We start from the raw sequence: 18,830 nt of genomic DNA on the forward strand, positions 1-18,830 counted from the left end.
GATCTGTGCTCTGGGTAAACGTTACTTTATTGTAGATATAGTGAGTTCCAACTGTTAGTATCAAATAACCAACTGTTAACTACTTATGAGGAGATTTTCCTAATGCAGGATCACGTAGATGGGAGTGTGCCTGTTGTGATTTCCAGTCAAGGCAGCAATCCAAGCCCATCAACTAAATCTGGTGCAGCTAATATTCAACTAAATGCATAGACAACTATGGATGCTGCTAAGAGAAAGGTATCTTGTGTTGCTTGATTGGAAATTATTTTACCAATTCTGAGTTGCTCACCCTATGCACTTGTCCTACATCATTTCAGAGAGGAAGGCCCTCAAAGAAAGATGGAACATCTGCTGTAACTAATATCAGGAGGAGAACTTCATTTGCAACTTTACAACCAACGCCAGTTATACCAACTGCTGGAGCCAATTCCACCAGAAATTTTCACTTACAAACTTCTATGAGCACCAATACATCAGCTAATCATGACTCACACAATCTCAGCAGCTGCTTTGGCTTGACGTTTTAAATAGTTAGACCTCTCTTGTCATATATTGTTGTTTTGCAACTATTAAAACAATACTGCTGTTCTCTTGTATCTGTTTAGAATTGGAGATACTTTTGTCACTGTTAGTTTTGCTGAAACTTTGGAGCAACTTTTGGTTTTGTTTACCATCTATGGACTTAGTACCTATGCATGGTTTTTTGCCTGACATTTGAATTCCAAGCAGCAGTGTAAATTCATTAAAGACATACAGTTTGTATCTTTGGAGTAAAATGCAATATGCAGGGTGTTACTTTTCATATTTTTGTTGTAATATATGGTTGTATGGTATTGTCCTAGTAAGATCATAATAAACAACGTCTTGCATGCACATACCTCAATTATAAGTTCAGCAAATAGCAATAGGAACATCACTTCAACAATCTGCCATTTGTTCAGCATTCTACTGCACTGGTCTCATTAAACTGACTTCACAATTTGAATAAACATATAAATTGCTAAGAATACAAGGTTAAGTATTATTAGCTTTGTCACTATGGAGTATTGTTGTTCAACTCTACCAATCTGGACTTGTTCTTCCCTTTGCATTGATGAATGTCTGCGTCCCCTTTGGCTGCTCACCTCTTCCTCTTCTGGACCTTCATACCATTTAAAGAATCTGCAATTTGTGCAGCAAAAGTACAGCTTGTGTGGATTCCGTACACTCTGAGAAATTTTAATGGTTGCCTTACGATTACATCAGCAATATCTATTTCTAATTGTAAATGATGTAGGTTGCTGCTTGAACTGGCCATTTGTGCGTGTGTTTGTTGTTGCTGCAGTTCATCTAACACCAAGCACTTCAGTTGCATCCAACATCAAGCACTTCAGTTGCATCTCCCCAACTAACATTTGTTTCTTGCTGTTTATTGCATCTCTTGCTGCTGCATTTTACTCTCATAAATAGCCTTCTGAACTGGCCGTTGCATATGGACGTTAGAATTGACTGCCAGAAAGAGCCGTTGCCTTCCATTTTGTTCACCACTGACGTTCAAACCTTAATGAATGCATTGGTCTCACTTACACCCCCTCAAGTTTCATTCTTCTTAACTTCATTAGCTCATTGATGCAAGATAATGAGGGCATTTGTGGTATACACTTGTTTCTCTCTCCAGCTATTGATTTTTTATTGTTTGTGTTTTCAAATTGGATCGATTTTGACATTGCCTATTTAATTTTAGGGGAGGTTTGTGGTATTATTGAAACCACAGGAGAGGGGGGTGAAGCTGTCAAAAACCTCAGGGGAGGTATCTGAAATTATCCCTATCAATGCATAAAAGCTTGGACAGTATCCCACTAAAAATTATTTGGTTTATAATTGAGAAGAAGAAATTGAAGGGGCGGCCTAGTTGTACTAGTTCTCCTCTGTTACCGCCCTTGTTCCAACGTCCCCGGGGAGTGACGACACTGACCAGTGACCAAAGCGAGCATGGTCGGTCGTCGCCCCTTCCCCTGGGTCTTCGGACTGACTGGGTCTGTGGGGGCAGCATTCAGCAACCGTAAAAAGATGCTAAAAAAAACCTACCGCCGAATGGGATCTTCCATCACTGCAGACTACTTAGAAACCTCCAAAAGTTGTTAAGATTCTTTAAGAATTACGACTTTGCTAAATACGATTAAGGTGCGTTGCTGATTACGATGATTTATCCGGTGACCCCTGAGTCATTAGTCACTACTACCGCTGATTATGATGATTTTCTACTGTTCAACACGTAAACAACCCACAGTTCTAAACACACTGCACAGCTTCCAAAATTGCGTCTACATTCAATATTAATAATAAAAAAAAAGACTCCCTCCCATGAAGTGTCTATGTAAATCCTTAAAAATTTTCTATCCCTGCTTTCTCCTCCTTTTTCCATCTCCTCTCCTTCTAATTTCATTGGGTACTCTCAGTTATTGTTCTACTTGTACATCAATTCATATCCCGCCTGCTTTCTTCTATATTCATTTGGTTTTAAAACATATAATACATCACCTTTCTTTTGTCTCCGAACAGGGATTTTGCAACCCTTGTCCTACATCGCAGGTACTTCTTTCCTTCTCGCGATTTCTTCAGTTTGGGTGTTTTATAACAAAGATTATAGTTGTCATTTGTACTTTTATGATACCCCATTTGGGATTTGGATCTGACCAAATTATTTTCTTCTTTTTTTTTTGGGTGCTATTTATCTAATTTGTTGTTTAATTTTCCCTTTCGCTTGTTGTGACTGATTCATGAATGTGTTACCCGTAGTCCTTGCTGCCTTCCCATCTTTGGACCTATTGCTTGCTTTCACTGCAAAGATGGTCTTTTCTTTTTTTTTTTTTCAATTCTCAAATGTTGGTTTCCCTGGCGTGTGTAGAGGATATATAAATTGCTATTCTCATCTCGCAACAAGATCAAAACACATTGCTATTGTTAATATGGAATACAGTATTATCTATGCACGATCATATTCTGTTCTCTATTAGTCTGCATTCCAGATGTCTGAGATCATCTGAATGAGTTAACCCTCAATTTCTCTTCAAACTGGTTTCATCCTGTTTCTTTCTATAAAAAATTGGTAGTTAACAGGGTAATGAAACTACTGGCTCTTTATGAGGAAGCCACTTTACTATTCATACCCAACAGAGTGAAACTATGGTGGTCTCAGCAGGCAATTTAAGTATTTTTGATGTGCATTGCTGGCACTCTTCTTCTGTGGAGTACAACTATACTGCTTTAGACAAATGGCATTTATTGGTGACAAGATACTGAAGATTTCATCTAATTTGCTTACTACCTAGAAGCCCTGTGATATTACTGCAGCTTAGAGTTTTTTTTTTTTTTTTTTTATCTCAATCCACTTTGTGTATTGACTTACAAAAAAACTGGAGAAAATTGATTTTGAAAAGATGAGTTGTTAGGCGTAAAAGAAGAAACTCAATATATAATCTACTGTCCAGATGTGGAAAGGTTGAGTGGATATCGATGGGAATCTCTAGGATTAAAGGAAAACCTAGATGTTTATTGGTTGGCAAATGATGAAGGATAAGATGGAATTTGAGAGAGCTAGTTCCCAAATTGAACACCTTCTCATAGGCAATGTAATTGAAAGCCCGACACACGTCAATGAAGAGAACAAGGAACATGTATCCACTTGGTCCTATGGCTTCTTATAATTGTTTTGCCTTTTTTTTTAGCAGACTAATTGCATGCTAAAAGTTCTACAGTTGCAATATGGTGGAATATTTTTGTTTGTAAGCAAAAAGAGCTCATATCTGCAAACTCATCTCTCTCTCTCTCTATATATTATTTGACTTGTTCTGTTAAGTGTTTGATGAGTTAAGGTTTAGCCTTTCAGTTAACAAGATTACGTTCCTCGAAAGGGATCCATATTAGATTGATTGTGTATATTATGTACTCTAGGAAAGAAAGCTTGCTGCATCCTCATGGCTACATTGGGCAATTCAGCAAATATCTTCTGGCATGAGTGTCCAGTTGGGCAGGCAGAAAGGCAAAAGCTACTGAATCAGAAGGGATGTGTTGTATGGATAACAGGGCTCAGTGGATCAGGTCAGTAGTTTGATTACTTTGCTACCTTTAATGAGTTTTAGAGTCTTTGGCCTTGAATAATTTTACCTTCTCAATTAAAGTTGGTTAAATGTGGTTTATACCTGTTTAATGTTCAAGGTTCGAACACCTTCATATGCTTATTATCTGGAGTCCAGATGTTCACCATTCTTCTTATGCCCCCTTTTCAAACTTCTTTAGGTAAAAGCACACTTGCATGCACTCTTGGCAGAGAACTGCATTCTAGGGGACATCTGTCCTATGTTCTTGATGGGGACAATCTTCGGCATGGTTTAAACAAGAACCTTGGTTTTGCACCTGAAGATCGGACAGAAAATATACGTCGGGTTGGTAAGTACGTAGTACATCTTGATGGAATGTTTTTTTGTTTATCGAGTAGATGTGGCTGAACTGAGAATTTGAAAATAATCTCCAGGAGTCAGATTCTTAGTTGTTAGGTTTTGACTTAAATTGCCCTGAATATTGCACCATGTTAAGTACTTTGACAGTGCATTTCTCTGTGAAAGTTTTGACATTGGATAAGATCTCCATTATGTATGTTCAGCGTGAGGAGATACTCTGGTCTTTCATCCAGAATTTGAGGTTGATATTTTTCTTTCGTCTTTGAGAAGGAGAAAGTCTACACCATCTGATTGGATAGAAAGGTTTGTTTATGGTTGGAATCTTCTACCAGTTTCATTTAATAAAAGAAACCCAAGGCAGCAAGGCCTCAACTCTTGCACAAATTTTATATGGAAAATTATATTTTTCCTCTCTACCTCAGTTAGAATATGTTATTTCTTTATTGTATTTCTTCAAAATTATTTTTCCAAGTCGTTTGATGGAGGACAGAGATGATGTTGCGACTCCTGTTTCAATTTGCTATTTTTTGTGGGTTCACTGTAAAAGTTTGATTTTCAGGACAGGGATGAATGGTTTATTGGGGTAATTGAAATATATTCCGACCATGTTATTGGGGAAATCTGTTTTGTGTTTGTTTGAGGAGAATGCACTTAGAATTCTAGGAAATGTAGTTTATTGGAGAAATTGAAATATATTCCTACCATGTTATTTCTTGACTCTAGAAAGGATGTATTACTATTTAGTATTCGCCAAACTTCCACTTCAAGGGCGGAGTACTTGTTGATTAGTATTACTACCTTAATCCCTAAATCATTGTGTTTGCATTTGCTTAGGGGAAGTAGCCAAGCTGTTTGCAGATGCTGGATTAATTTGCATTGCTAGTCTGATATCTCCTTATCGAAAGGACCGTGATTCTTGCCGTGCATTATTGCCAGATGCAAACTTTATCGAGGCAAGGATATTAGTTGTATGTATTATGTTTGTGTAAACATTTGATCTGTAATTTAACTTATTATTGTCGATTTAAACATTTTAGGTTTTTATGAATATGCCTCTATCATTATGTGAAGGAAGAGACCCCAAAGGCCTCTACAAGCTAGCACGAGCTGGAAAGATCAAAGGTATATTCTATTTGGTACTGCATGCATTACTAGATGCTCAAATTGTATCTATAATCTCATTTGAATTCCAAGATTACGAGCCTAGCCCTGGTTAGGGTGGAAAAAGCTTAAATTAGAAAAAAATCAAACAGAAAAAAGCTAGTAAAGCAAAGAATGAGCAATTCTAGTTATGAGTGGTGGATTCTACTGTTCTCATCTGCTTGACATGGTTTCAAGTAAAGATATCAATTTAGATCCTCCTGCTTTTGTGTCAATCCTTGTTTTTACCTCTACACACCAAGTCCATTTAAAGTAATGATGTGGGGATTCAATGCTTTGACTTGCTGCTCTATAGATAGTAAACGCAATCTTCTTGTTTCTCCAGGTGATAACATAGAACGTATGGACCAATGCTAGAATCATACTTTGCTCTTCTTGGATTCTGTCATATAGTCTAGCTGAGGCTTCTTTATTCTTCACTGCTGTGGCAGAACTCTCAAAAAGTTCATCTGCTTCCACCTAACCTGATTGTATTACAGGTTTCACTGGGATTGATGATCCTTACGAGGCTCCTTCAAATTGTGAGGTGTGCTTTCCTCGAATTCTATGATAGAACGATGTCAGTCTTCAAGTTCTTGAAATATTTCACCATGGTCGTTATGAAACCCTCTGTGTTTTGTTGGTCTTGTGCGCTTGGTGACAACTGAGAGATCATACTGATTCATCCATTCCTCCACTTTTTCAGATTGAGCTACGGCAGATTAATGGAGTTTGCCCTGCTCCGTCTGAGATGGCCGGGAAAGTAGTATCCTACTTGGACGGTAAAGGATTTCTACAAGCTTAGGGGTCAACAACCCAAAAGATTTTATTTTTATTTTTTAATTTCGTTCATCTCTTGGATCTATCTGGTTGAATACATTCCATGATGAAGGTTATGGGGTGGACATGGTGGGGTTGCACGGTTGTCTCATAATGTATTACAGAGTTTAGAGCACACTAATCATTACTGCAGCAGTACTTTAGTAAGGGAGCTTGAGAAATGTATGATTCCAGTGAAGTAGAGGTTTGTGGAGCTGGGGAATTATCTAAAAGGGTCTAATGTATTAATTTGGTGCTATAGATGGACTTGTTAGAAGAAGGAAGTCTTGGAGAGTAAACGTATGCTTTGAATGTTGCTTCATCAATTTCCTGCAGGCGCAGAAGATTTGATTGTTTACAGATATTATAAGCTCCTTGCATGAGAGATACTACAGCTTTACCTGCAACTTTTGAATCTTTGTAAAAATTGCATCTTTATATCACGTCGCCAAAGCAAAATAGTCTCAGAGGCGCATTCTCCTTTGTCTATCCCCGAACTAATCAATGGCTGCCTACATATATCTATATTAGTGCTTCAACAGTGGTCGAGTTTTGGTTCAGAGGGAAGAAAAATAATCGTCAATAAACGGCCAATGGGTTGCAATGACCCTTTTAACGCTAGTCCGCCAGAGGAGTTGTTTCCTTTTTGCTTAGAATATGCGGGCAAAAAATGCCCTTCGTCAAAGCATCCTGCCATTCGTGTGATTTGGCCGATGGCAAAATCGGATAAACTGGTCAAAAGGGTTATGGGTGCCTAAGTTTACAAGTTTAAGGGTTAAAAGTTGATTAAAAATAATTAAAGGACTTAATTTTACTTAAATTAAAAGGTAAAGGGCCAAATGGATAATTTGTCCATAGTGGTATGGTAGCTGCATTGCTGGATAAAAGTCTCTCTTTGACTGGGACATGGTTCGGAGTCAAAGTCAAGGTTGCGATCGTGGTTCGGACCATTCTACATTGATCTCGACATATCGATGATAGTTTCGACTAGAGGTGCTATCGAGTCGAGTCGAGCTCGAGTAGCACCATACTCGAGCTCGAGCTTGATCAAAATTTGTGCTACTCGAGCTCGAGCTCAAGCTTGATCGAGTAAAAAAATTTGGACTCGAGCTCGACTCGATGAAATAAAGTTAAACTCGAGCGCGACTCGTTTGAACTCGAGTAAGTTTGAGTAAATATCAAACCCGAGCTACTCGAGCTCGAGTTCGAGTTTTGAAATAAATCTATAATTTTTTTAAAAATATATAATATATAATATAATATAAATATATAATATAAATAAAACATGAAAACTCGATTAAACTCGACAAGCACTCGAGTATTTATTTTTTGAGCTCGAACTCGACTCGTTAAATTTAACGAGTAGCTCGATCTCGATTTTATCAAGTTCGAATCAAGCTTTTGATCAAAGCTCGCGGCAGCTTGACTTGCTAGCACCCTTAGTTTTGACGGAACACAAATTTTTTAAATATTTAATATTTTAAAATTTATAAAAAAATATAATAAACAAAAATTAGAAAAAAAAATCGAAAACGTCTCAATTGAGCCCCAGTGATTCGATCAAGTTCTCGGTGATCCATTATCTCGTATTCACGTTGCCCGGCACTAAAACAGAACGGGGCGAGTCATCTCGGTCTCCGCAGATTTCTTGAACCAAAGGTGGATTCCTTTGTTTCATTGCAAGTACACACGCAACTACTGAATCCTCATCCATCCGTCCGTCCATTCATCCATCCATCATCATCATCAGCATCATCATCGCAACAAGCAAACTTGCAGTTTCCATAGCCAACAAAGTCAAACAATCTCTCGTAAGAAGTAGCAAAACCAGAGAAGGAAAGAGAGAAAAGTGGGGGAACAGCCAAGAAAGTGCAAGCAGAAAAAGAGAGAGAGAGAGGAAGGAGGAGGCGATGGTGTTCAATAGCCCGGTGGTGGTGGGCGTGGCCAACTTGTCGGCCAATGCGTGCCAATACGTAGCCTGTAATCCCGAGAGACTGCCGGGCGATCAAGTCCTTTATCTTGTCTTCTGTGTCCCTTTTCAGCAGATCCGTCGTTTCGCTCTCTATCTCTGGTCGGTCTTCTGCTTCCCTTTACCCCCTCACCATGGCCGAGACTACCACTATTACAACCCCCCACCTTCTCGCTACTATGCTAACTCTTCCTCTTCTTCTTCTTCTTCTTCTTTATCCACCTCGTCTTCAGGCTCTGATCTTCAAGCTTTACACCCTCATCTGCATTGACCATCCATTCATTGATTGATTGAGCGAGCGATCTTTCTCGGAAGACCAGGACCAAGACCCACCTTCCCCCACCGCCCCCATCCCAAAACCGAAAAAAAGAAAAAAGAAAAAAACCTCCCATGTACAGTAGCATTTTCTCTTTATCCTTCTTCCTTGCAGAATGAAATTAAAGCATGAAAGCAAATGTAATACAGCGCTTGTCTTTTATTTTGTGATTTGTGATTAGCGCTAGTCATTGATTTTGTGGTTTGCGATTTCCTTTCCCTGTCATTCTCTGGCGGCATAGCAGGGATAAGAATTTTTTGATGTTTAATACAGTAATTTGTTAAAGTTTTTGGCTTTCCTTCATTCTATTCTTCGTTTGAATTGAGATGCCTTGCTGATAGTTTTGGCTTTCCCACTTCTGTTGTGGCCTGTTCGTGGCACTGTATTTTATATATTTCAGGCTTCATTTCTTCCTTTTGAGTTGGTTCGCTTTTATTGATTCTAATAGTATCTGGTAAAGCTGATTTTATTGGCAAATTAATTGAAAATAGTGCTGGTCTGAATCTGCGTTGTCGCGTTATCATAAACAAATGCTTTGCCTTTATTCTTATTGGTTATACTAAATAGTGTAGATTGTGTGATCTCTTCTTTATTCTCTTCCAGCTTAACCATGGAATTACTGACTGATCATGTTCACATTGGATTTGTTTTGGCAACCTGATTTTGGGTTTCTCTGTTGGTTACAGATGATCACTTGGTTCGTTACTCTTTCATTTGTAGATGCCTTTGTCTGTAAGCTCGAGACTTTTTGTCTCTTTGATCTATCTTATTTTCCATACCTTGCCATACATCCCATTGTTTGAGATGTCTATTTGTTTTATATTCTCTGGAGAAGGACCTTTATTCGGTAGACAATCTGGCTTTTCTTTATTGATGTCCTCCAATGTCTGGGAATGCGATACAGGGATGTTTGTTTGTTTTTAGAAGGGAGGTTGAGGCGCTGGGAATTTTGTGTAGAAAACAGGAATCATTGAGCAAGCTCATTTGTTTAGAAGGGGGAGGGTGGTTGGGGGGGAAGAGAAAATGAAGCACAAGAAAACGAGTTATTTGCAGAGAAAATGAATGATTTATCAAGTCCATTTTGGTAGGATTGGACGTTCTATTCTGACATAGTTACCATTAATGAGTGTGTTTGTTGATTACTTCTTGTTATCTTCAATGCATGGGTTTGTTTGGGACTCGGCAGGAAGTGGAAGAATTTAAACCTGAGGGAAACAGGTGAATAACAAGTTGAGTTGAATCAACAAAGGAAATGGTAGTTGACTGAAGATCACCTTGCTGAATGAGGGAATTGGTTGGAGGGGAATGACAGCCTTCATTGACAGGAGCTAATTGTTGCTGTGATAATAGTTGCTCTTTCAAGTTAATCTACCGGTTCCCCAAATGAAATTCAACGTATGGGAAATTGGATTGGAATCTTGTATGGATGGATGATGTTATCTAGAGTGCTGCAAGCAACATGAAACTTTTCCTGAAAGTCTTTCTCTTAAATAAACAAATATTTGATCCATGATGTGTATCCTCTCCTGTGCCTTGAACTTGGATTGCTATACCGTTAAAGTTTACTTAGGGTAGTGGTTATAATTAAGATTTTAATCTGCCTTTTTGCTCCCTTTTCTTGGAGTTCTCATCCTCGGAGGAGCAATGGCAAAATCTGAGGTTGACTGTTTTCTGAGCTGGTTGCTGGGGTAGGGGCAGGGGGTGACATTGCGGCTCGTCCTGTTGGATTTACTATAATAAGTAGTCTTTTCAGGGTGTCCATAGCTGCTTGGACTGGAGCATTCCCAATGTCTGGATGGACTTGACAGGAATCCTTGGCCTAATTATTGATGTTCCACTCTACAACAGTTATGTTACCAGTCTTTCCTTCATCAATCCCCGGAAAATGAGAAGGTGAAGGTGCAGGACAACCGGTGTGACGGTGGAGGAGAACTGTAACATGTATTTGTAGAAGATAATGAAGGTGTTCATTTTGTTGTCATCTTTTCTCCTTCACTTAGGTCTGCAAACTACACCGAGAACATAACAACCCCCAAAATTTCGATTAAGAAAGAGAGAGAGAGAGTGGCAGAAAGCGAAGAGGTAGGCATTGAGTATTCCTTCCATTTGAATCTACAAAACGAAATATAAAAGCCCAAAGAATGAGATAAAAATTCCGAAAATGTTGTTCTCGCAATTATTATGGTAGAGACTGCCTAATCCTTCATTCTATGTAGAGGTGATATCTTATTAAGTTGAGCTCGAGTATCGCCATATTCGAACTCGAACTCGATATCTAGTAGCACAACTCGAACGAGTTGTTTGATCAAAACTCGACTTGATAGAGTTTGAGAAGTTGGCGAGCTCGACAAACGTTAGGGTCGTAAATATTATAAATAATCAACTTAAAAAAATAATTTTATTATTTATAATATATTAATTAAATATTACATCAACTATTCGATAGAGCTCGATGAGCTATCTAATATATGACATACATACATATTCGAGTTTACCTCAATCAAATAGCTCGAATTCGACATTAATCGAATTCGAGTCAAGTAGTTGATCGAGATACTCGCGAGGTCGAGTCAAGCTGCTTGATTGAATTGCTCCCCCTAATTCTATGTGCGCTTGTGCATTAGTATTAATTTGTCAAGTCAAATGTATTTTGGGAAATGATATGCACCTCCAAGATACATACATTCATGTTTTCATTCATCTCCTTACTTTACAACTTAAATTGTTGGATTGGTAAAAATTGGTGCAGGCTTTTTGAGTAATTAACCTTTGCCAAACAAAATCCCCTTATGATTTAACAATGTAGACAAGTTAAAGATTTCAAGGGCTCAAAAACAAATTCCACAATTTGGAATGCATGCATCAATTTCCATCTTTTATTCCTAACAATTAAATATTTTTTTTCCTGTTTGTGATAAATTAAACTAGAAGTCAAGTCAGGAGGAGTCCGAATGTGGCTAGCAAATAGGGGTGGGGGGATTAAAAAAAACAAATTTTATAAAGAAGAGGAAACTAGTAGCTGGCAGTACAGTAGTAGTTAGGAAAAAATTAAAAAACCAACCATTTTTGTAGCGGAAGAAAAGGATGAAGAACCTGGCAGGATTTGTCGCCCACAATATGACGCTACCTCTACGACATGGCTCCTCATTTGCTAATTTCACTACCCACCACCGCCCCTCTCAACCAATAATAGTACGGCGAGTAGTACAAACCAGAATACCCACTCCGCAACCATTTTACTCCTCCATTTCACTTTCATCTCCAACTCCAACTCGGCCGCGCCGTTGTATTGTTTCCATGGCCTCCTCTTCCACCGCTGATTCACCAGCCCAGGTCCCTTTTTTCCTTTTTTTTTTCTTGACAAGGCCCTTCAACTTCATAAAGCTAGGATTTTGTTAAATTTCTCATCTTCTATATGGGTCATGAATTGAACTTGAGTTGGGCTCTTCTTTTTTTTCTCTTTGACTGACCAAGGTTGTAATCCTGTGCTGTTTTTATTGCTTATATAGAATGCATCAGCAGCCGTTGATGGTAGTGGCGGAGTCAATGTCTTTCAGTTAGTTCAAGCTCATCAGGTTTGTCTTAGTTACTTGATTGCACGCTAGAATTCTTCTTCTCGTCATCTGAAGTTGATAGCTTTCATCCTACTCTTCAGTTTTATTTAATTAAGATGAAAGATGCCTGATTAATTTGCAGGAGAAGGCTGCTAGGCTGCCTCCAGTTGAAGAAATAAAGACACTTCTTCATCACAGCTTGCGTGCCATGCTTTCCACCCTCTCTCTGGTCTGCTTCCCCATTACTGTTTCTTTCTTACTCATTCTCCTTTTTTTTCTGAATTTTTAATATGCCTTGCCGTTGATCTAACAAATATGCAACTGAAATCCCTTCCTACTCATATATTTAGGAGTATATTGCTGGTTTTTGAATAGATGCTCTTATTGTTTGTCTTTTAACACCATTTAGATTAATGTTATTAGTATTTGCAGAAGATGGCTACTTTTTGAATCTCACCAATATTTGATTCCCAATTCCTGAGATTCTTTTAAAAAAAAAAAAAAAAAAAAAAAGATAAAACGTACCAGGCATCATTCTTCAAAGTTATTGCATTTTGCTTTTGCAAGAACAGAGCACAAGTTTCAGTAACTTTACCTGATCACTTTAGGCTTGCACTGCTTCCGTGTGTTGACGAAGTTGTCTGTTACTCACTAAATTACAGCAATCTGTGTATTGAGTGCAGAAGCATGAAGGTTACCCATCAGGATCCATGGTCGACTTTGCCTGTGATGCTTATGGATCTCCAATTTTAGCAGTCAGCAACTTAGCTGTTCATACCAAGGTCTGCAACAAAATCTCTCAAGAATGTTATGACTAAGAAGTTCTCAGCTATATCTCAATAGATGTATTGTTTGCAAGTGAAGAGTCTTTATCTATTTGGTTGCATGCACTTTTTGTTGGATAATGTGGCACCTCATGCTTGAATACGGTTAAGGGGCTTGTCCTCAATTGCTTAAATTAGCTGTCCAACTTGTTGCCATCTGTTAACTTCTAAGTGTTCTCCTTTGTCTTTAGCTTCAACCTATAGTTTATTCCCTTATCACTCTGACTTTGAAAAGTAACATTGGAAGTGTTTCAGCAAACAACTTTAAGGTCTGCAACTGTTGACAGGAGAATACCCATTTAGTTTATAAACTGGCTTTTTCAAGAGCCACTTTGTATGATCAAAAATCAAACAAGAAGTTATCTTGATCAAGATGTAATCATCCAATTAGCTAGTTGAATATGGAACATAAGGCATCTTCTTAACAATTCTGTTGTATCATCTTGATTTAAACTGTACCTGCTACTGTCACAGACTTTACATTACGAGTTGCTCCTTCCTGCAGGATCTCTTGGCTAATCCCAAGTGCTCATTGCTTGTAGCAAAAGACCCTGCTGACAGGACTGAGATAGTGATAACAGTGCATGGTGATGCTGTCCCTGTGAGTGGCAACTTTTGGTTCATGCTTTATCTTTCTTAATTAAACTTCAAGTACTCTATTCTTTTCTCATTCTTGATGCACTGAGTTGTGTCATCTTCAAGTTATAGCAAAGTTTAAATTCACTGTAAGCAATGGTGTAGGTTGCAGAAAATGATAAAGAAGCTATTCGTACAGCATACTTGGCGAGGCATCCGGATGCATTTTGGGTAATGTTTCATTCTGATGTTAAGTTCCCTATAATCAACAGGTGATAATTTGACTCAGGCGGCAATTCTTTTGCAGGTTGACTTTGGTGATTTCCAATTTCTGCGTATTGAACCCAGAGTCATACGATATGTCTCAGGTGTCGCAACAGCTGCATTGGGTTCAGGAGGTTAGTGTACAATTGAGCTCTTAAAGCCTTCATTTTTTGTTGTTTTTGTCCCTGTCTTGAGGATATGTACACGCTGTTCTCATTTAGATTATCAATTCAAGCTTTTTTTTTTGAATTACAAGTTTCCTTCTCTTCTTTAATTACTTTCAGAATTTAGCCCGGAGGAGTTTAGATTAGCAAAAGTGGATCCCATTTATCAGTTTTCTAGGCCTATTGCGGTATAACCTTCTAATTTGCCTCGTTTGCACTTTTCATCTTGTCATTTTGTGATCTGAGCTAAATCTTGTTTGTGCTGCATGGCAGTCTCACATGAACAAGGATCATGGAGAAGATACAAAACTTATTGTGCAACACTCAACATCTATTCCGGTAATATGTGTTAGTCTATATTTAGTTGTGTGGGTTGCAGAATTCTTAAACATCTCAATGACTCTAGTTTTTGGTCCACCAAAATTTTGCTAGAAAAGCTTGCTTTTCCAGCAAAACGAATAGTGGGATTTCTTAACTGTATGTTTTCATATTGCCCTTTTGTTGATTTGTCATGTCTGAGTTAAAAAAAAAAGGATCTCCAGCTTCTCTTTCTTGCGGTTGAGTGTGACATTACTAGGGGTCAAAGGCTATTAAAAACTGAATGTTACGTACGTTAAAAGTTTCCTCCACTGCAAACTTTGTAGCACCGGTTCATATTGTACCAATATGAATGTAACTTTAAGTTTGTTCTTCTCTAGGTTGATTTTGCTCACATACTGGACGTAGACAGCCTTGGTTTCAATGTTAAGGTGATTTTGAGTTTTTCAAATACTGTTTCATTCACCTTCATATAGCAATACTTTTCTCTTACATGTTAAACAGTCATAAAGATGTGGGGCTTAGAAGTTATGAACCTCTTTACGTTGAACGTCTTGTATGGTAATTGCTGGTATCCCTGGAACATAGGATACGTCATGGCAAAATGGCCAAAAAAAAGTTTACTCTAAATTAAAGATTCTTTCTACTCACAATATCTGTTTGGCTTTGTCTCTTTAGGCTGGCTCTCAAGGGAACACTTTAAAGCTTCGAATCCCTTTTACTAGACGTGCTACAGAGAGGAAGTGAGTCGTTCAATTTCTGATTAGCTGCAATCCCATGCATGGTTGATACAGATATTTGTTTTCTTTGCTGGAAGTAGGAGGCTGGCCATTTAATTTCTGATTAGCTGCAATGGCATTCATAATCAATACAGATATTTGTTTTCATGTTTTGAGATTGTAGTTTGACATGGTATAATATCATAATGTGGCTGAAGGATTGAGATTGTCATTGGATATAAAGAGTTGGTGAATGATTGTGTCAAGCAAAGATTTACATGTGAATATAGGAAGCAGAAAAAAAAAATCTGCAGCTAGAAGTATCGAAAAGCATGGATTTTCCAGGCTAGCACTTAATGTGGAAAAGGAAAGGAGTTATTGCCATTTTCTGCGAAGTTGCTTAAACTAGTGGTTTAGCTGATTCTAATTTTAAGGTGCCCATATGCATGTATTTAAGTTGAAAGGTATACTTAAAAAGAAGGAAATATTTCAAATTATCTGTTACTCTCCAGAAAGGATTCTCAATGTCATCAAGTGCCCTTATGTTTCATTCATTCTGTAATACTGATACCCAAACCTGGTTTTTCTTTTTAAAAGATTCTTTTTTCTTCCCCATATAAAAACTGAGTGAGCTGTGCCTTAACTGGCTCCATATGAACTGGATTAAGTGGAAACTAATCTGCTTGGTAATTTGCACTCTTTCCTTGCACATAAAATACTTCCCCATACCTTCAGCAGTTAGTACTAAGCTCCAGGGTGCTGGGTAGGCACACCTTTGTAGCGGCTATCCGTCTACTGATGGTTGCTTCTATCAGACAGTTGAAAGTACAAAGATGTACACAAATCAGTTTTATTTTGCTCTGCATCTTTTGATACCAGATCATTCTTTCTTCACATTGAAATACATTGTTAACTGTCAAGTCATAGGTTTAATAGTGCCACTATTATTGAATGCATGTGATTGCAGAACTTTGGTTTCTGATTATTTAATTATTCTGGCCAATAAACTTAGGCTTTGAAAATGGCTTCTGATGCCAAGTTTCTCTTTTTATGACAGAACACAAAATAGCATCTTAAGATTGAATGTAGCTAAAAAGAATTCATTCATTAGTTTCTTCTGATTCTAGGAGTCTTGTAAATGACGTCAGATTTCGTGAGATAAAGTTCACGTGCCTTTTGTAAAGTGGTCTTAGTTTTACTGTATGTTTAAATAATCCTTCTGTACTGGGAAAAATTAGTCTGCCCTTATCATGGTTTTTACCTTCATGAGAAGTTCTTTTATGTAGTCTTTTTTTTTTTTATCTTTTTCAGGGATGTAAAAACTCTCATAGTTGAAATGCTTGACGCAGCTAAGAGCCAAGCCAAGTGACTCCGCAGAAAAGAGTGTAGCATATAGGAACAAGGTATGAACTTTAAATTTCTGCATGTGTATCTGTTTGCTCTTAGAGTCCTCCACCATCTAAACGCCTCCTTTTGTTTCTACTGTGGCATGTCAAATTGTTTTTCCTTTACAGAGGGCATATCGATTAAGTATATTGTAAATTGGATGTCACCACAATATCATGGCTAATTACTCAGATTATGGTCGAGAAAAAACAAATTCGGACATGTACCGATCTGACAAACTTCTGGTACAAATCTATGGGTACCGGGCCGTGTCAGCCCGGCACCCAAACTTCATCCAAATTTTTTTTTTGACTTCTGACACAATGTGTCAGCCCGGCCAGAAATTTTTTTTTTTTTTTAAAGGCTGTTGGCTACCGGGCTGACAATGCCCGGTAGCCAACAAGGTCTGAGAAAAAGCTGGCTGCCGGGCAGAGAGAGCCCGGCAGCCAGTTAAATTGCTCAAAAAAAAAAAAAAAAAAAAACAGGCTTCACAAAACAGCACTTGACTTAAATGAAAACAAAGTCACACGCCAATGGCATTAAATCTTTGAAACTTCTGCAATAACATAATGCCAGGCTCTTTTTCTGGTACCCAAACCTCTGTTTGCTGAGAATTGATAGTGCTGCATAAAACAGTTTTCTTCTGCTTTCTTACTAAAAATGGGTTGTCACAAGCATTATTAAGCTACCCTTAAAATTTTCTTTTTTGCACTAAATTTTCTTTTATATTTAAGCCTCAATTATTTCAAATATAAAATTAAATTAAAAAATAAAATGTACCACGAGTCTATTGGATTCTGTTAAACCTGCTGTCGTGAATTCAATGCAAGGGGTACTGGGATTGAAGCCTCGGGCTGAAAGCTTTTCTTCAGATGCCTGCAGACCGCTTGGTTTTTTTTTTTTTTTTTTTTTAAGCAATTTGACTGGCTGCCCGGCTCTCTCTGCCCGGCAGCCAGCTTTTTCTCAGACCTTGTTGGCTACCGGGCATTGTCAGCCCGGTAGCCAAAAGCCTTTAAAAAAAAAAAAAATTTCTGGCCTGCTGGGCTGACACATTGTGTCAGAAGTCAAAAAAAAAAATTGGATGAAGTTTGGGTGCCGGGCTGACACGGCCCGGTACCCATAAATTTGTACCAGAAGTTTGTCAGATCGGTACATGTCCGAATTTTTTTTTTCTCAACCATAATCTGAGTAATTAGCCCAATATCATTAGGATTTATGCTAGGGGCTGCAAGTAATATTCTGTGGTGAAGATTTTGCTAACATAATGTAGTAATATATGCAGTGCAATGTTATTGTGGACCAGGGGCTACAAGTGTGCTGTTCATCTGGTAAGCTACTTGTGTTAGAAGAAGCTTGTTAGGTAAAAAACAAACCCAGCTTGGATCATATTTTCAGCTATATATATAATATTGAAGTTGCATTAATCTCTTAAGTAGATAAGTTTTAATCAACTGTAGCAGATGATCTTGTTGAATTCAGAGTATCAGCGATGTGCGTAATATTTGTGATGATTGGATCAAGAAGCACATAAAAGCATATAAATGCTCCCAATTCAATATTGAACATAGGATTTGCTGTAAAAGGAGAAATTGAAGCCAAAATAGAACTTCAAATCAATTTGATGCTGTCTTCTATCTATGCAGGAAAGGCAAGCATGTAAACCATGATTTGTCAGAGTCAAAGGAGAGAGCAAAATACACAGGCCTTGGAACTTCTCTGATTTTCTTTATATTAAGTAGTAGTAGATAATTGTGGCATGAGCTTTCTACTTGGGTCTGCAAGGGTTCTTCGCTCTGATAGGCAAACCAGAGTATTGTGGAAATAAGAAAATAGTTGTTTCATGTAAACATGTTATATCATACATCCGGCGGTGGTAACTCTGAATGATAGTAAAAATCATGGGAAGCCACTTCTCTATGTATATAATGATGTGCTCCATGAGAATTTGTCTTCCTTTTTTTCTTGTTTAGTGATGGTGGCATAGGAGCATGGTTGGTTAGAGATTTGTTTCTCTTTCGAGGAATTGCAAATTGTTATGAACTTGAGATGGACGGAATGGCAAGGTTGTACTGATAAGTTGCAGGACAAGATGTTCTTTGCACTTGATTGGTAAATTGTTGACAAATTGTTATCAATCTTTGGTGAACGTCCAAATGGTTAACATATACAACGGTTTGGTGATATATTTAGCAAAGGAAACTAGTTGTGCCTTTGAATGCAGCAAATTTGACCAGTAACATCAAGGTCTGATTTTGGCTTTTGGGTGAGGAGGCAAACTTCAAATGAATGGGAATGAACCCTCCCTCCACGTTCCTGTGGAGAGGCGGGCACCGGACTCTGCC

The 18,830-nt window shown here is 38.0% G+C and overlaps 2 protein-coding genes across 9 annotated transcripts; both read left to right on the top strand.

Annotated features, from left to right (window-relative positions):
* The first annotated feature begins 1,865 nt into the window (after window positions 1–1,865).
* LOC113694643 (adenylyl-sulfate kinase 3) lies at window positions 1,866–6,805 on the top strand. Of its 3 annotated transcripts, none has more exons than XM_027213495.2 (8): window positions 1,866–2,163; window positions 2,542–2,571; window positions 3,934–4,080; window positions 4,279–4,428; window positions 5,274–5,392; window positions 5,477–5,561; window positions 6,080–6,126; window positions 6,286–6,805. In XM_027213495.2, exons 3-8 carry the CDS (start codon window positions 3,957–3,959, stop codon window positions 6,382–6,384), a joined length of 624 nt encoding a protein of 207 aa, XP_027069296.1. In that variant the 5' UTR covers window positions 1,866–2,163; window positions 2,542–2,571; window positions 3,934–3,956; the 3' UTR covers window positions 6,385–6,805. The 3 variants fall into 3 exon arrangements, with proteins under 3 accessions (XP_027069296.1, XP_071910152.1, XP_027069297.2); XM_072054051.1 differs by lacking the exon at window positions 1,866–2,163 and adding an exon at window positions 2,203–2,428 and having other exon boundaries at window positions 6,080–6,193; XM_027213496.2 differs by lacking the exon at window positions 1,866–2,163 and adding an exon at window positions 2,204–2,428.
* A 4,900-nt stretch (window positions 6,806–11,705) lies between these two features.
* Window positions 11,706–18,576, top strand: LOC113693460 (uncharacterized). 6 transcript variants are annotated; one of them, XR_011816312.1, is made up of 14 exons: window positions 11,708–12,016; window positions 12,193–12,258; window positions 12,380–12,466; window positions 12,921–13,019; window positions 13,567–13,662; window positions 13,803–13,868; window positions 13,945–14,035; window positions 14,186–14,253; window positions 14,339–14,404; window positions 14,764–14,814; window positions 15,062–15,126; window positions 16,414–16,505; window positions 17,759–17,848; window positions 18,132–18,183. XR_011816312.1 is itself a non-coding variant. In XM_072054052.1 (13 exons), the coding sequence occupies exons 1-12, from the start codon at window positions 11,768–11,770 to the stop codon at window positions 16,469–16,471; spliced, it is 1,062 nt and encodes a 353-aa protein (XP_071910153.1). In that variant the 5' UTR covers window positions 11,708–11,767; the 3' UTR covers window positions 16,472–16,505; window positions 18,132–18,183. The 6 variants fall into 6 exon arrangements, 1 of the variants encoding a protein (XP_071910153.1); XR_011816311.1 differs by having other exon boundaries at window positions 17,759–17,816; XR_011816310.1 differs by having other exon boundaries at window positions 11,709–12,016; window positions 17,771–17,848.
* The last annotated feature ends 254 nt before the right edge of the window (window positions 18,577–18,830 follow it).

The sequence above is a fragment of the Coffea arabica genome, chromosome 6c, assembly GCF_036785885.1.
Source record: "Coffea arabica cultivar ET-39 chromosome 6c, Coffea Arabica ET-39 HiFi, whole genome shotgun sequence".
NCBI classification, from domain to species: Eukaryota; Viridiplantae; Streptophyta; class Magnoliopsida; order Gentianales; family Rubiaceae; genus Coffea; species Coffea arabica.

Excerpts from the sequence above, each read along its gene's own strand:
- LOC113694643 (XM_027213496.2), top strand. The coding sequence starts at position 2,344 with ATGAAGTGTCTATGTAAATCCTTAAAAATTTTCTATCCCTGCTTTCTC. Across the intron at positions 2,572-3,933 it reads ACCCTTGTCCTACATCGCAG|GAAAGAAAGCTTGCTGCATC; the intron begins GTACTTCTTTCC and ends TATGTACTCTAG. Across the intron at positions 4,081-4,278 it reads AACAGGGCTCAGTGGATCAG|GTAAAAGCACACTTGCATGC; the intron begins GTCAGTAGTTTG and ends AAACTTCTTTAG.
- LOC113693460 (XM_072054052.1), top strand. The coding sequence starts at position 11,768 with ATGAAGAACCTGGCAGGATTTGTCGCCCACAATATGACGCTACCTCTA. Across the intron at positions 14,815-15,061 it reads GCCTTGGTTTCAATGTTAAG|GCTGGCTCTCAAGGGAACAC; the intron begins GTGATTTTGAGT and ends TTGTCTCTTTAG. Across the intron at positions 15,127-16,413 it reads AGACGTGCTACAGAGAGGAA|GGATGTAAAAACTCTCATAG; the intron begins GTGAGTCGTTCA and ends TATCTTTTTCAG.